This window comes from Diuraphis noxia, unplaced genomic scaffold (genome assembly GCF_037042655.1).
Source record: "Diuraphis noxia isolate RWA-SAM2 unplaced genomic scaffold, SU_Dnox_SAM2 contig0002, whole genome shotgun sequence".
Lineage (NCBI taxonomy): Eukaryota > Metazoa > Arthropoda > Insecta > Hemiptera > Aphididae > Diuraphis > Diuraphis noxia.
Window position 1 is genome coordinate 41,450,552 of NW_028301712.1, and position 16,482 is coordinate 41,467,033.

The 16,482-nt window shown below is 26.0% G+C and overlaps 2 protein-coding genes across 2 annotated transcripts; one reads left to right on the forward strand and one right to left on the reverse strand.

The window, feature by feature from the left end:
* Positions 1-581: 581 nt before the first annotated feature.
* LOC107165569 (ubiquitin thioesterase otubain-like) lies at positions 582-4,346 on the reverse strand. Its single transcript, XM_015513870.2, has 6 exons — positions 4,106-4,346; positions 3,598-3,649; positions 2,479-2,531; positions 1,592-1,891; positions 1,331-1,522; positions 582-922 (listed from the first exon to the last, which is right to left on the reverse strand). Exons 2-6 carry the CDS (start codon positions 3,635-3,637, stop codon positions 722-724), a joined length of 786 nt encoding a protein of 261 aa, XP_015369356.2. The 5' UTR covers positions 3,638-3,649; positions 4,106-4,346; the 3' UTR covers positions 582-721.
* A 2,869-nt stretch (positions 4,347-7,215) lies between these two features.
* On the forward strand, positions 7,216-15,528 carry Cka (Connector of kinase to AP-1). The gene is made up of 13 exons (XM_015513842.2): positions 7,216-7,966; positions 9,455-9,558; positions 10,508-10,690; positions 10,746-10,938; positions 11,001-11,222; positions 11,292-11,394; positions 12,172-12,329; positions 12,390-12,565; positions 12,635-12,804; positions 12,873-13,043; positions 13,139-13,269; positions 13,343-13,544; positions 13,614-15,528. Exons 1-13 carry the CDS (start codon positions 7,712-7,714, stop codon positions 13,781-13,783), a joined length of 2,238 nt encoding a protein of 745 aa, XP_015369328.2. The 5' UTR covers positions 7,216-7,711; the 3' UTR covers positions 13,784-15,528.
* Positions 15,529-16,482: the final 954 nt, after the last annotated feature.

Genomic DNA, 16,482 nt, shown 5'->3' on the forward strand with positions numbered 1-16,482 from the left:
GATAGTTCCAATAGTCTTTATTCTTTATTCAATATGTTATACATTCAACTCATTATAACAAATTAATGTATTTAATTAAACTTGCTTAAATAATATACTACATATTCAATATGACAAATGAAGTATAAATATTTAAAAATTAATATTTAGTATTATAGAATCTTAATATATTATATCATAAAAATATAATCAAACTGATTAATTTATCTTTTAATGAATAAAATAATCAGTGCCATGGCTTTAAGAGTATAATTGCACATATTAATTTTCTTTTATAAATTATTTGTTTTAAATTTAAATTAATATAAGGTAAATGAATTTATTTTGTATTTATTATGGTTTAATTGCCTAATATAATTTCTATTTTAATAAACTGAACTTTTTTTCTTCAATTATATACATAAGAAAAATACTATTATTATTGCACATCACCAAGAAACATTAGAAACAAAAATTTATATGTTTTCAAGACAATATTAAAAACTTAAGAACACATAATCAGTGAGCAAGTAAATCTATAGTATAAGTGTACAATATTATTTTATCAAAAATCTATTAAAGACGTTCAATCAAGCTTAAGATATTTGATGAGTTGGTGTAATTTGGATATGGAACTATAAATTTCATTTATTTTTTTTATATGTAAATAAGACAATCATAAATATTGATTTTGAATTTGATTGTATTAATTAAATAATTTCATATTTTAAAACGTTTGACTTTATCTACTGTATAATATATCATAATGGCCTGGCCTATAGAGAAGATGAACACAAACTGGAGATCCTTCAGGGAAATCATGGGCAATAGCTTCAGATGATTCACCTCTGTCCATGTATCTAACTCGAACTCCAACATTTAATGCTGTGCTCAATGCAATAATATGAATATGATCACTTTCTTTGAACATTGGTTCTACTTCCTAAATAATAAAACAAATAAAACTGTTTAAATAATTGTATTAAAAAAAAACAGTAATTAAATTTAAAAAGACAAACAATAAAGAGTACCCCTTTTTAAAAAATACTTCAACATATATCATAGTTTTATTATCACCGAAACATTAAAAATGATATGATTAGAATTCTTGTGTATTATATGTTTAATAATAATTAAATGTTAATATCATATTTTCATAAAATATTTGATTATACTAATCGACAAGTGATAGCAAATATTAATACCACACTGAATTTTGGCATTCTAATACTTTTTTTAATTTATTTATTTAGAATATTGACAATATTGTGTGAACATAAGTATAATAAACTAAGAATATTTTCTGTTTTTTTAATTTAAGCAGAAGAGGAAAGATATAATATAATTTTACCTGGTGACAAAACTCTACAACTGTCCGATCTCCTTCAATAAAATGCTTATAAAACTCAGCATCTTTTTGTAGTTGTCCTGAGGTTATCAAACGAAGATACACCACCACATAGTCAGAGTAACCTTGCATATTGAAAGTATCATATAATTTTTCATGTTGGCCTTCACCGATCAAATTTACCACTTCCATAAACTAAGATAAAATTTAAAAAAAATGAAAGTTTAAGATTGATTTATAACAAATAATTAATACAAAAATTACTGTATCGTGAAAATCCTCCAATGTGAATTGAGTAAAACCGCAAGAGATCAATTCATCTTTGCTTTTTAGTGCACGTTCTTTAAAATGCTTGTATTCTTCATTGTGGTCTATCAAATATTCAAAATACGCAAAAGCAAATGACCTAAAGAAGCAATTACCATCTGGCCTTGCACGTCTCATGCATTTGTACTTTTTATTTAGATCTTGAATTTTAGTTAAGTACACAGGGTCATTTATGTATTCAGTTTCAAGCGATGTTAATTCTTCTTTTTGACCAATTAACAATATAGAATCTGAAATCTGCAATTAAAATTATAAAATTAATAAATATTTTATAACTAGTGCATGGAAAATTCCACTAAAAAATGAATAAGTTTATATTCAAGTTAATTTTGTTAAAAATAACTTAATTGTGTTTTGTCCATGGCTTTTAAAAGGAACTAGATTTTTCCTCATTCTTAAATAAAGAATATTTTTTGATTTTCGATAATTTTAAACTTGTATTAATATAATTTGTAGAAATAATTATTTAAGTAATTGTTATGTTTTTAAAATATTTAATCTGTTTATTTCATACAAGACTAATAAGGCCGCTAAGACTGACTCGGATTTTTTTTTAAATTGTCAATATTTCCATATATTATCGTATAATATAGGTCACTATAAATTATTTAAATTCATTGTATTTAAGAATATATGAACAAAAAATTAACAGAATTTTATTAATTTCTTTCATATTAAAAATTAACTATGTTCCTGATAAGTTCCTGAGAATTGAAGGGAATCATAAGAACAAGTCCTTGAAACACGTTCCTTCCAAGCACAGTTTATAACAATAACATACTTAAGGCAAACATTTATTGTTAGTTAATAAATTATTTATCTACCTCCTTTTCAATTTCTCGGTGTTGTTGAATTATTAATTCATCTTGCTCCAGGCCTAAAAAATTAAAAACAAACATAAAATAACATAACACTATTTTTACTAGAAATAGGTACATTTAAAAAGTGTTTTAATAAAAACAAATTATTCATTTTTGATTTTAAAAAGATAGGACTCTTTTTCTATAGTCAGTTATAAGTCTGATCACATTTAGAGTTAGACAAAATGTCCAAAATTTTCAAATTGAATTTACTACATTTTAATTAGGTAAAAGTATTTTTAAACAAAATGGTCCATGTTTGTAATTAATTTGTTATCATTCAATTACTTTGTATAAAATAAATCATTCCACCATCAGGTATCTGTTTGTTGTATTATATTAGGATATATTTGATATACCATAAGAAAACATTCAAATAAAAACATAGAAGTAAATAATAATAATATAAAATTTAGAGCTAACAATATTAATAGCAGTATTATTAATAATTATTAAACATCATTAAATTTGAATTAACAATATATTTTTGTTGTAAAAATTGAATACCAGTATTAAATAAGAAAAATAACTCCGCTAACTCTTAAACTTAATTTTTTTAATTATGTTTTGTTAATAACATCATTTGTATGATAGGAAATAAAAATGTCTACAAATTGCGTATCTACAATACCTATAATGACTATAACGACAACATACTAACATCATCATAATACAAACTATATTTCATAACCAAATCAGAATTATATTTGGAGTATTTTGATCTACAAAAATCAAATTTAGGACAAGCTGTTTGTTAGTTATAACTTATAAAATATAACTATTAAAAATTTAGAATAGCATATGAGTGAACTGAGATTTTGCTGGGTACCTACCCTAAGTAATTCCAATAATTAATCTAATAATTTAAAATTATTATACCTATTTATTATATTCTTTACAATAGAAAGTTTCAACGTTTACATCATTTTATAATGCACAAATGCACGCAAAGATGTAATAATTTTTTGTGACAACAAAACTATTTTGAGTGACTAACACCTTTCAAAATTAAATTGCATAGTAAAATTGTCCTACTGTACAAAGTATTTTAATAATTCTATAATTAAATACATCGTCTTTTACCTTCTGGCTTAGTTGCAATGGTTTCATGGTTATTGTCCATATTATAATAATTCTAAAACAAATAAAATACAAATGTAGAAAAAAATTATTCAAATATTTGTTAGGTACTATGTTAAATTTATAATTTTGACATTATTACTAAAGGAAAAGTTATAAGTTACAAGGTGGCATGAAAATATTATCTACTAAACAATAAAAAAGGTACTAATTAAAATAAATAATTATAATTATAATGATTAACTTGATCTAAATACAATTTTAGAATTTTAGAATTGATAAATATTTGTATACCTTATTTAACTATTCAAATACCAAAAATTTAAAAATTATGGATTTAGTTTAAAACAAAATGACAGATCTATAAAATGTTTACATAAAAAAATGTTTATAAGGTGAATAGATAATAATATAATATTATGTTGGTCAATATTTCATATTTTATAACAATAAACATAAACTTATTAGTATATAATATTTATTTTTGCAATGCAATATTAAAGAAACTCACTTATTTAAATCGACTGAACTGAATGATTGCAATAAACAATCAGCATGTGTCAATAACCAATCAAGAACTGAATTATGAAAATGTTAAGTATAATTTGAAATTAAGTTTAGATCAATAAGAAAAATAGTAAATCTATACTTAAACTTAACTTATTAATTTTCTTAGGTGTATAAGAATAAGTTAATTTTATTTATACGAAATACGAATAATATTAAATGTAATAATTAATAATTATTAATTAATAAAAATAACATAAAACCAAAAAGACACAAATCAGCTTATCATTGTTTCCTTTTCTTTTCAGGCTATCGTCAAAGATAAACACAGTGTTACCAAATATAACAAAAACTGACAAATAAGACAATTTTTATTTTATTGTAGAAGAAATGAGTTCTCAAACTATCACAGCACAAAAAAAAAATAAAAATTAAAGATAATAAAAACCTACCAATTACCAATGCACCAATCAAGGTGCAAACAAATAATGCATAATAAATAATAGATTCTCCTGTAATAGTCCAACTATTAACTAATAATTAGAAATTAGACCCTTTTTAAATATAGTAAAAGAGTGAAATCATTAACCTCATTAATTTTTGCATCCATAAATCGTACAGGCATCTACATTGCTGCAATTATTAAGTAAATATGTTATAGCCTTATAGTGCTTATGAATTAAGATAACCAAATCTTAGATACCTATAACCACAGAACAATGCTATAACTGCATATTAAATTATGCATTTCAAGATAATAATACATTTACAAATTGCCTGTACAGTTAAATTTTAACCTTTAACAGTACTTTTAAATCAGTAAATCGTACTTAAATTAACATTCATTAAATATTTTAAGGCAAATCGCCTGAATTATACAATTTTTTTATACCTATTAGATAAAATTGCCACCAAGCATTACTGTACTAATAATGATTTTGAGAAATATAATATGTAAAGTGCAGATGAATGTTCAATAGATTGTTCTTAAAATATAAATAATATTAAACTATTGGGTTTTTGTTTTAATATACTTAAACAAATCTCAGAATTATGCCTTAAGAGTCTAAAATATATTTTGGCACTAAATGTATAATATTATTATGCACTACCTACTCACAATTTCCCATACTTTAGCATAATATAGTATTATAGTATTCTGTCATACCAATATAACGTATGATGGTATATATATATATACCATTAATTTTTTTTTTTTTACTTATAGGTTAATAGTCGAGAAGTATTGTATTCTGGATTTTTAGTGGCTAGTGCTTCTGAATATTGAAATATACTATGGCACTATTTATACATTATTCAGCATTAATAAACAATATTTTATGTACCTTTTGAATCGATTAATTAATCTTTCCTTATACGATAAACAACTAAATATTTTGATTTTGAAAACTATAATTCTCTTCGATTTATAGAACAATTTCACATTATAGTCTATAATTCATCATAAATATTACATAATTATTAATTACCTAATCAAATTTTACTTGTTCTGTTAGTTAAACGCGTTTCAGATTTTATAGGTTTGTATGCAGAACATAAGAAATAAGTAATTATGGTATTATACTCAACATTGAGAGCATTATGCATCTACTTCAAAAATTGTGTACAGTAATATATATGGCCGTATATTATACTGTATATTTTTAACTCAAAGCCGCGGCGAAGGGTGTCCAAGAAGTGTGACAGCACTATGTATAATAGGTCTCGCACTTTTTATTAGGATTAGGGGGAATGAATAGAATTAGCTTTTATAAATTGCTTGGAGAGCACAAAGCACCGCATTGGGAATATAGGTATTATTTATATCTAATATATATATATTTAATCATTTATTTCCATTACGAATGAAATATATTTGGTTTTATTTTATGATAAAGCAGGATATTTTGGTATTGGCACACAGGCCTTTCCCCTCCCAACCTACCCCCCAAATAAATTAGAAACAGCTAGTAAACATTAATAAAAAACGGATAGTGGGTAATATACTAATAAGTAAAAATGCTTTGCTGTACATTAAATGTTTATAAAAGTATAGTCACTGTAATGGATGTGACGACATTGAATTCAAAGATATAAAATCATTGCATATGAAAAAGAGATCTGAGCGAATGGGTCTGTCAGTGTTAGCCTAAAATAGTACTAAGTGAGTAATTTATGACAATATTGGGATTAAATTAATTTATTTTACTATTAGGCATAAATGCAATTAATACTTAATAATACTGTGGTAGATTAAATTCATTTTAGTTTGTTTGAATTGAAAAATGTTTTCAATACACCTAAAACATCTACTAAAATTGAATTGGTTTTAATATGTAATATTGTCCAAATTCGAATTAAAATAACTATATATATACCTATATTACGTTCATAAAAAAATATTGAAAATATACGCTCAACTTTTTTGTTTAAACCCAGTGCTTTGAAAACTATTGAAAAATTTTGATCTCCCGAATGTAGGTATCAATTAGATTAATGAATTATTGAATATTTATTCTTGAAAAATTTCGTCAAAATTATAAAACAAAACAGTAATGCGATTATATATTTTTGATACCTTTTAGTTGGAATATGATCAATTTACGGGGAACCTTGTATTACGTTTCGAGGATTTAGTCCGATCGAAAAAAACTTTTATTGATATTATTTAAAGAATAAAAAAACTGTTAAATGTTATATGTCTATAGTAATCAGTTCAAAAAGTGACAAAATATTTCCAAAATTTTATCATGAACAGAAAATAATAATAATATTTGATGAACATTTTAAGTAGTATATTCAAAATAGTATTCTTCTTTTCGGAGTTACACCAATATAATAAAATATATCCGGGCTGTGAAATTCATAAAAAATGAAAAATGTGACGCAATTTACAGTGACTCCTTTGTTTGAACTTATAAGTAATATTTGACGTTATCACAAATAGGTATTTGCGATTAAAATTAGTCTCGAAATTTGCACAAATGCCACACAATTTACGGTAAAGATAGTTCAGTATCGCGGGAATACGTTGAGAACCAATGACTGGGGTCGCCGCACACCCTCCGTTGGCAACATTGGTCTGTATGTTCACGGCAGATTTCGTGACAAATGGCAACTACGATCTAGTGTCTACGACTTTTTTTCATTATTATTATTATAATAGTATATTATTTTTATTTTGTATTTTTGTCGTGTTTGAACTCCACACAGAGGCGAATCTCGTCTTGTCCGGTCCCACCGATTTCGTTAAATCGTTACCTGCGCGCGCGATCATCGGCGAATCGAAACCGCGAACGGTATATTAAAGTGCGTCTCCACAGTTAAATAAAAAAAAAAATAAAAAATATTTTTAAATTATAGTAAACAAATCAAGATATCAGAAATAACAGACCACGAATTCCGATCGATTGACGAACGCCGACGTATCCCGGGATTCACAGGATTTTCAGACCTATTTGTCCATATTATCATTATATATGTATAATAATATATATTGGGCATAACAACATCAATGTTTTAGTTGCGTGCGGCGGTACCGTTGTTATTGTTTTCGGGGCGTGTGTGTGAGTGTGTGTGCGCGCGCGTTCGGCGCTGCGATGGCGTTTAAATGAGGGGCCCACTAACGCCGTTTAGTTTACCGGCAATGAATAACATGGAAGAAGGGTACAACGGCGGCAAGCCGGGCCAACAACAACAGCAGCCGGGTGGCGGTTTTGGACAGAAGGGCGACAACGGCGACGGTGGTGGCGTTAACAACAAGGTGAAGTACACGATGCCCGGCGTGTTGCACTTCATACAGCACGAGTGGTCTAACTTTGAGCTGGAGCGGTCCCATTGGGAGATCGACAGGGCAGAATTGCAGGTGAGAGCACATAATTGTCAACGTTGTTCGGGTAGGACTTATTTGAGATATCTACACCTGCTTTTGGGTAGCTCGAGATTTCGCCCTTAAATGTTATGCTGTCGAACGACTACCTACGTAGAACGTCTTATGTCACATTCGTAGTATATTATGTCATACCATTAGTTCTAACGAGGAGGATAATACACTATGTGCTTGCCTACTGTTTGTTCTGATATCAAATATTAAATATCTTGCAGACTTTCTGATATCCATGATCTATCTAGTACCTATCCACCACTTGGCGTATTAAATTAGATCTAATATATTATTATTATTACTCTAATTTAAAACCATCTTATTAGTTCATCATTGAAATATTTTATTATAATCATGTACCTATATATTTATTCAATAGATAGGAACCTTATACCTAATTAGATAATATGTATATAATATGTTAAGTGAAATATCTAAAAGAACATAGACAATATCAAATGTACAATCTCATAAGTGAGTAAACAGATAAAAATTAAAAGGAAACTACACAACCATTTGTTGTATGTCTTATAAGTGTGTAACATAACAAATTTATGCTTAGTAGATCACGTTTAGCTCCATTAGTTTTAAAGTTATAGTGAATTGACCTATTATGAAATTGGATAGTAAGAACATTATTTGTGTTTGTATGTGGTTATTTTTATGGTAATTAAGTTTTCAAGTGAGTTAAGTATTTTTAATTAATGCTATATCATATAGGCGCATATAGGTATGCATAACTTGCAAAAAAATTTAAATATCATAAGTTCTATATATCTTGTTCATACGCCGATATTAAATTTCTTAATTCTCATCTAGTTAGGTTAGTGGGTAATTATTGGGTACCTATGAATATATTTTTATTTGTCTTGTCAATTTTATGTGTAAGCTCATTGATTTTAAATTAATACTATTCAGTAGTATCTTAAAATTATTTGAGAATTGAATTTATTTAAAAAGTATCCAACTTAAATTTTCCTTATCAATGCTGTACATACATATTTTAGACTTAAACTTATTATCTTAGGTGATACTAATTAGACTTACTGAAATAAATGTAAGTGTAAACACACATCATGACAAACATTACAAGTCATGAGCTGAGATAGTGACTATCACAATTGATACACGGTTTAAAAATAAAATACAAAAAAAATATCTTATGCATAATTGTTTACTTACCCCAGTGCCTTCTAACTCGGATAGGATTTGAATCAACGGGGCTGGTCTATTAGTATAATTTCTCAAATGCAAGTTACAGTGTTAGAAAATCCATAATAATAAGATAATATTCAAAATTGAAAAATTATATTAGCATAAAACATTACTAATTTTGTAAAACAACTAAACATCATTAATACTACTAATAAGATCAACAATTAATAAACAGTACTATTTACCTATAGTAGATTAATACACAATGAAACTAACTATGTTATATTACATTGTTAAATTTGTTTGTCTTGTTAGGCGAGAATTGCATTTCTTCAGGGTGAAAGAAAAGGTCAAGACAATCTGAAGAATGATTTAATTCGTCGAATTCAAATGTTAGAACACGCGCTACGAGCTGAAAGGTAATACTAATATTATTTTAATGAAACTATTGAAGTCAGTATAAAGTATATCAATATCCTCATTGTAAATAAAAATCTACTAAAATGTTTTTATAAACCATGTTACCAAATTGTGGGATCTCATATTATTTTAATTAAATTATTATTTCTATATTTATCTGATGGTAAACATTGTTATTCAATATTTGTTAATCTGGCTATGATTCTGACAATATTTAGTTTTACATTCCATATTATTGGGGATTTAAGGGGAGGAGGGGGGCGAATATCTTGAAGGCCAATTTTAGGTCCAGGGAAAATCAATTACTTATCTAATGATTTAAATATAATATCAGTTATGGCTTTGTAAATATTTTTTAACAAGGCGATTTATTGATTTTGTGTTTATCTACTTTGTCATTGCTTAAGTCACTATGGTGGATATATTAAAATTGAATTTAAATCATTATATACATCTAAAAATACAATGCTGAGAGAATACTGTGTCAGCCTCTAGCCTGAAGAATATTTTACCATATTATATTATTTATTAGTAATTTATTTGTTTATTAGTATTATTGTATAGATATGTGTAAATAGATTTATGGATTTGTTTATTTTAAAAATAGCTTATGTGATATTTTGTGTTAAAATCAAAGTGTACTTTATAACATTTTCATATCCCATTTATAAATGACCAAAATTATAAACAAAAATGTCTCGAAAAATGTATATATGCCATGATTAAAATTGAATTGGCATTAGCAATAAGTACATATTTTCATAATTACTTATCTGCTCTAATTAGATGTTTGATATACAATTTGAAATATTATAATATAAGACTCTCATTTAATTGATAATTGATATTACTTGTATATCATAATAAAATATTGGTATATATTAAAATTATATTTATATTTTGTTATTACATAATTAAAAACAGTTAAAATACATTTTTAATTTTTAGAGCAAAATATCATAAACTAAAATATGGCACAGAAATTCCACAATCTGAAATGCAATTACCTTCTGCTTCTTCGAGTACACATGATGAATATTCTTCTATACCAGAAGTTGGTGCAGATAGTGAAGCTCCATTATCATCAGTCTCAAATGTCAGTTGGAAACAAGGCAGACAGCTACTTAGAGAGTAAGTTTATTTATTATTTTATAGTTTGGTTTTTATATATCTTATATATTTTTAGATATCTACATGAAATTGGGTATACGGATACAATAATTGATGTTCGGTCATCTCGTGTTCGTAACCTGTTAGGTTTGAATAATAATAACAATTTGAGTGGTATAGAACAAGGGCAGAGTGATAATCAGATTAATGGCAACAACTACAATAAACGTTTTAGTGATAATCAAGGCCAATGTTCCCCTACCAAGCGAGTAAGTATTCTTAAAACTTACAAAAAAATAATTAAATAATTTGTGAAATCAATATTCTTAAGACACAGCAGCAACAACAACAACAAAACCAAAAGAAATTACAAGACGTTGAATCAGCTGTCATGGCAAATTTTGAGTTTTTAGCTGAAATGCGTAGCACAAGTGATTCTGGTGATGTAGATATGGATGATGATGGGGTTGATGATGATGATGATGATGATGATGAAGATGATGATGAAATGGGAATGGCAGATGATGTAATTGATATGACATCTATTTGTAAAGTATGATGCCTGTAAAACTTTTTTGCAAAATATAAATTTTTAATTTATTATTATTACTATTCGTTTTAGTTTGGCCCTGATGATATAGACGCAGAGGCAGAAGAAGTTGTGAATGAGCTACAATTATTGACAGAAGACATTAGTAACAAAGAAAATGAACAAAATGATTGGAGTATGTAACTGTAATACTATATTATATTATATCAAATACTATGTGTCAGTAGGATCCAGATTTTTAGGTTAAAAATATAGAAATTGCTAATATTATGCTTTAAAAAATCTGTTTATTATCTGTTTATATTCTCTTTAAAATAAGATAATAATCAAACAAAAATCAATATATGCTTTATTATTTCAAATTTAAATTTCCTTAAATTAGTGTCTAATAACTAAAGAATTAAACATCTTAAACAAATTGAACAAAATATATGTTGTTATTGTCAGTATGAAACTACTAACATAATGTTCACTGCTGTATTTTATGTGAAAGTATGGCAACCAACTCGATAGTATTATCAGAGGGTGTGTTATTAAATGCAATTAAAATAAATTTCAAACAAAATCACAATTCAAAAAATTTAATTGGTAGGTATATGATTGATTCAAACAACAATTGTTTTGGTTCCTCAAAATAAAAATCATTTGTTAATAATAATTATTGAAAATAAAAATCAATGAGTATTTTTTGTTTTACAATTTTCAAAATATATTAAGATATGTTGAAAAGACTATATTTGCCAATCCCTAATGTATTTTCATGTATATATATATATATATATATATATATATATATATATAAAAAACATTTTACTGTGAACTTATTTAATGAATCATCTAATAGTATATATATATACATATATATATATATATATATATATATATATATATATATATATATATATAAACAAACAAATCTTTGCTCTAATTATTTTTTATTAATTTTTTTTAGAAGTTTCGAATAGAGATGTGTTTAACAAAAATTCAAATAATGCTAATTGGATAAAAAATGAACCAGTTGAAATGGTTGATGGCAATATGGATTTAACTTTAGGGTTAGGTGAATTGGCGCAACTCACTGTAAATAATGAATCGGAGACTAATGCAGATGTAAGTTTAAATATTTATTCTATTTCTGTTTTGTTTATTATTCACTTTTTTTTTCTCAAGATTATTGATATGAAAACTGCGTCAAGAAAGACATGGAATGCTAAGTACACTCTACGTAGTCATTTTGATGGGGTTCGTGCTTTGGCTTTTCATCCAACTGAATCTATTTTAATAACTGCTAGTGAAGATCATACTATGAAGCTTTGGAATTTACAAAAAACTATTGCTCCTAAAAAGTACTAATATTTTTTTCCTTATTGTATCTTTTAGTTATTCATATTTAAATTAAAATATTTAATTTATAGATCAGCATCTTTAGATGTAGAGCCATTGTATACATTTAGAAGCCATACTGGACCAGTATTTTGTTTGGCAATCAGTAAAAATGGTGAACACTGTTACAGTGGTGGTTTGGATAATGTAATCAAAGTGTGGGCAATGCCATCAGCTAATATAGATCCCTATGATTCTTATGGTATTAAAATATTAACAATACAACTATTTAAGTCACTATTGTATTTATCTATTAATTTTTGTGTTTAGATAAAAACATTCTGATCAACAACTTAGAAGGTCATGAAGATGCTGTGTGGGGTATTTCAGTTCACCATAATCGTTCAGAGTTATTATCATGTTCAGCTGATGGTTCAGTTAAACTCTGGTCACCGACCAACCTCAAGACACCATGCTTATCTTCTTATGTGTCTGATCAAGGTAAACAAAATGTATAATTCAATTATGAATGTAGTGTTTGTTTTCCTTTATAATATTATTGCATAATATGTTAAATGCCCTAATTTGTTATACAGATGAAATTCCTACTTCAGTTGATTATGTCAGAGATGTTGAAGGTCAATTTGTTGCGTCTTATAATTCATCTCATTGTGTTATTTACGATATTGAAACCAAGAGTCCTATAACTCGATTAGAATGCTCAAAGGTTAATATTTACAAGCATTATATTTTAATTTGTTAAACAAGGTTTTGTAATAAATTTTATGTTATTGTAATAGGATCCAACTGAAATGGCTACTCAACTAATTCATCGAGTTAAATGCCACCCAACATTACCTCTAACTATTACAGCACACGATGACCATCATATACGTTTCTTTGATAACAACAGTGGCAAAATGGTTCATTCTATGGTTGCCCACTTAGACGCCGTAACTAGCTTGGCAGTTGATCCTAATGGCTTATATTTATTATCTGGAAGTAAGACTTAACATTTTTAAAATATGCATTACAAAAAATACTCAAAAAAATGTTAATTGATTGTTTTAGGTCATGACTCATCCATACGAATATGGAATTTAGAAAGTAAAACTTGTGTACAAGAAATCACTGCACATCGAAAGAAATTAGATGAATCCATATTAGATGTTGCGTTTCATCCATCCGAAGCATATATTGCCAGTGCTGGAGCTGACAGCCTAGTCAAAGTATTTGTATAGGTACAGTAAATGTATTATATAAATTCGTAAGACACTCAGTTAATTTTATCTTGGTGTCTTTTGTTTGACCGACTTTTGATCAAATCCATCGTTATAGTGTTTTACAGTAATCATGATTTATTAAGTTGAATTATTACTTTTTCTTTTGAAATTGTTTTATTATATTCATTTTTTTTCTAAAACTAAACATTTAAAAAGTAAATTTTTGTGCATAACTTATTAAGTTTCTGTGATTTTAATTTTTAGTAAAATTATAGCTTTTAAGGTTTTCTATGTATTATCATATTTTATATGATTGAACTCCCATTATAATAATCAATAATTATATATATATATATATATATATATATATTTTTAATCCCTTTATTTTTATTATTTCTATTTTTAACTTCAATGATTTTGTTTAATGTAAATTCTTAGCGATGTTGTTAAAAATACTTAACATGCTATTTTTTTCTCAGTTCAGTTGACTTTATTCCATCCTTACCTTGTTATAAAATGGTTTACATTGTTAATCAATTGTTTTGCAACTACAGAGTTATCAAACATTTTAATTTGAAAATAGTTAAGACTTAAAGATTAGTTGTATAAAATAATAGTTATTTTTCAGTATACTGCGCATGTATGTTTTCAAAATGAATATTGGACTATATAATCATTACATTTTTATTCTGGATAATTGTACCCTTTAAAATGAAGTGAAATTTAAAATTATTGTTAATATTGGATCTCAAAATTAGTGCCACCCTAATTTGTGATCAAACAGGGTTCTTATGTGTGTATCAAATCGTGTATTCTTTATTTTTTATTTATTTACCATACTAATGCTAACCTTAAAGAAAAACTTGCTTTTTATCATTATGTTTTAATACTGCAATTAGATCAGTGTTGGCTCTAGTCATTTTTCTGTTATTTTCTCAGATTAAATTCAACATAATTTTGTTAAAACACAGAAGGGACCTTGATTTCTAAAATTAAAATATTTTGTATTTAACTTACAAAAATAAGTTATCATTGTATACTTAATAATTATATAGAGTAAAAAAATGTAACATTTATAATATGTAAACAATATATATTTTAAGACCAAAAATGAATAATTAAGAAGTTCTGTTGGTCTTAAATTAACATTACAATTGTAGATTAATCTATGTTTAAGTCTAGTCTGACAATATAATTTAAAAATTAATGAATATATAGACCTCATTACCACATTATTTATATTTATGATCTATATCAAGTATAATAATATTTATGTGCCTGTTTCATAGTGAAACTCAAATGTATTCTAGAGTGGTGGATATAAATGTTGTATATCCATGTGAGATACTTTCATCGTAAGGATGGTACTTTAGTTCAGGCTTAATTTACATCAAAACTAAAAACATGTATTAATATTTTACATATTAATTTTGTTGAGAAATTTATGCCATTTTTTTTTTACAATTAAAATATTTTATATTTTTTTTAGTACAACAAATGCAAAACGAAACAGACACATTATTATTTAAATTATTTATCGAATATAATATCATAAGAGTTATAGCGTTATTATACTACCCAAGTGTGTTGACCTTATGTGATTACTGTAGACAAATGTTTGATCAACAACACTACTATAAAAAAAAGTAGAATAACATATTACATATAAATATATATATTAAGAAAAAACATAATGTACCTATACTATAACTTGTTGTATAATATTATATACTGTTGTAAAAATATATAATTATTATCATAAATGTTGTATTATTGTCCTGCTTTCTATTGTTTCCAAAATGTGTAAAGAATACATCCCATATCCCCACCATAATTTCTTTACAAAAACTAAACATTTTTTTTCTTCATCCTAATACATTTGTATAACATTTTAATGTTATATGCTTTAAAATTCAATAAAAATTAATTTTAAGTAAAATAGCTGTAACTACTAACAACACATTTTGATTATTACGAAAAGTAATTAAAGTAAAGATAAAATTTGAAATGTTCCATCATTTCTATATTAAACCATAATCAAAACAATTCTAAGTAGTTGCATATATCTTATCATTATCAGTATCATATGCAATGATTTAAAAAATCATGATATCAACATTGTATCCTTAAATTATTAAAACATTACCTAATTAATTTATAATCTATATTTTTTATTCCATATAATCTATGATATGCTTGTTTAAAAATAACAATATAATATTATATGATGACAGGCAAATTAAATTTTTGTGTTCTTGAATATATTATAAAATAATTTTACCTATAATGAATGTTTATATAATGCAGTGGTGGTCCAGGAATAGATTACTTGGTCGGCTATTTAAATTAAGGCCCCTTTGTACAATTAAGAAAATGTAGAACCTTGAACATACCTGTTCAATACATTTTAAGAGGCCCAGTCGGTGATCTTCTCGCCAACCTGGCCAGGTCGCCACTGCTTATTTTTTACATTTTTCCAGAGGCAATCAAAAAGTTTCATGTAACTTAATCTATTGATTATAACAATTATGTACTGCTTAAGTCAAGAATCCGAATTTAATGAGTGATGACCAATGCTTATAGATTTTCAAATTAATTATAGCTGTTATTGCCTCTTGTAATAGCGTACCTGAATGCCTAAAATAGGTAATGAAATTGTGTCACTAATGAGTGGTATTGATGTTTTATTTCTTTCAATAAACATAATTTATCATCAT

What these genes read in the sequence shown, in the direction of transcription:
- LOC107165569 (XM_015513870.2), bottom strand. Translation starts at nt 3,637, where the DNA reads ATGGACAATAACCATGAAACCATTGCAACTAAGCCAGAAG. An exon ending in TGGAGGATTTTCACGATACA is followed by an intron (nt 1,523 to 1,591) that starts GTAATTTTTGTA and finishes ATTTTATCTTAG; the next exon opens with TTTATGGAAGTGGTAAATTT. An exon ending in TTGTAGAGTTTTGTCACCAG is followed by an intron (nt 923 to 1,330) that starts GTAAAATTATAT and finishes TTTATTATTTAG; the next exon opens with GAAGTAGAACCAATGTTCAA.
- Cka (XM_015513842.2), top strand. Translation starts at nt 7,712, where the DNA reads ATGAGGGGCCCACTAACGCCGTTTAGTTTACCGGCAATGAATAACATG. An exon ending in TTCTTATGTGTCTGATCAAG is followed by an intron (nt 13,044 to 13,138) that starts GTAAACAAAATG and finishes TTTGTTATACAG; the next exon opens with ATGAAATTCCTACTTCAGTT. An exon ending in CTTATATTTATTATCTGGAA is followed by an intron (nt 13,545 to 13,613) that starts GTAAGACTTAAC and finishes TGATTGTTTTAG; the next exon opens with GTCATGACTCATCCATACGA.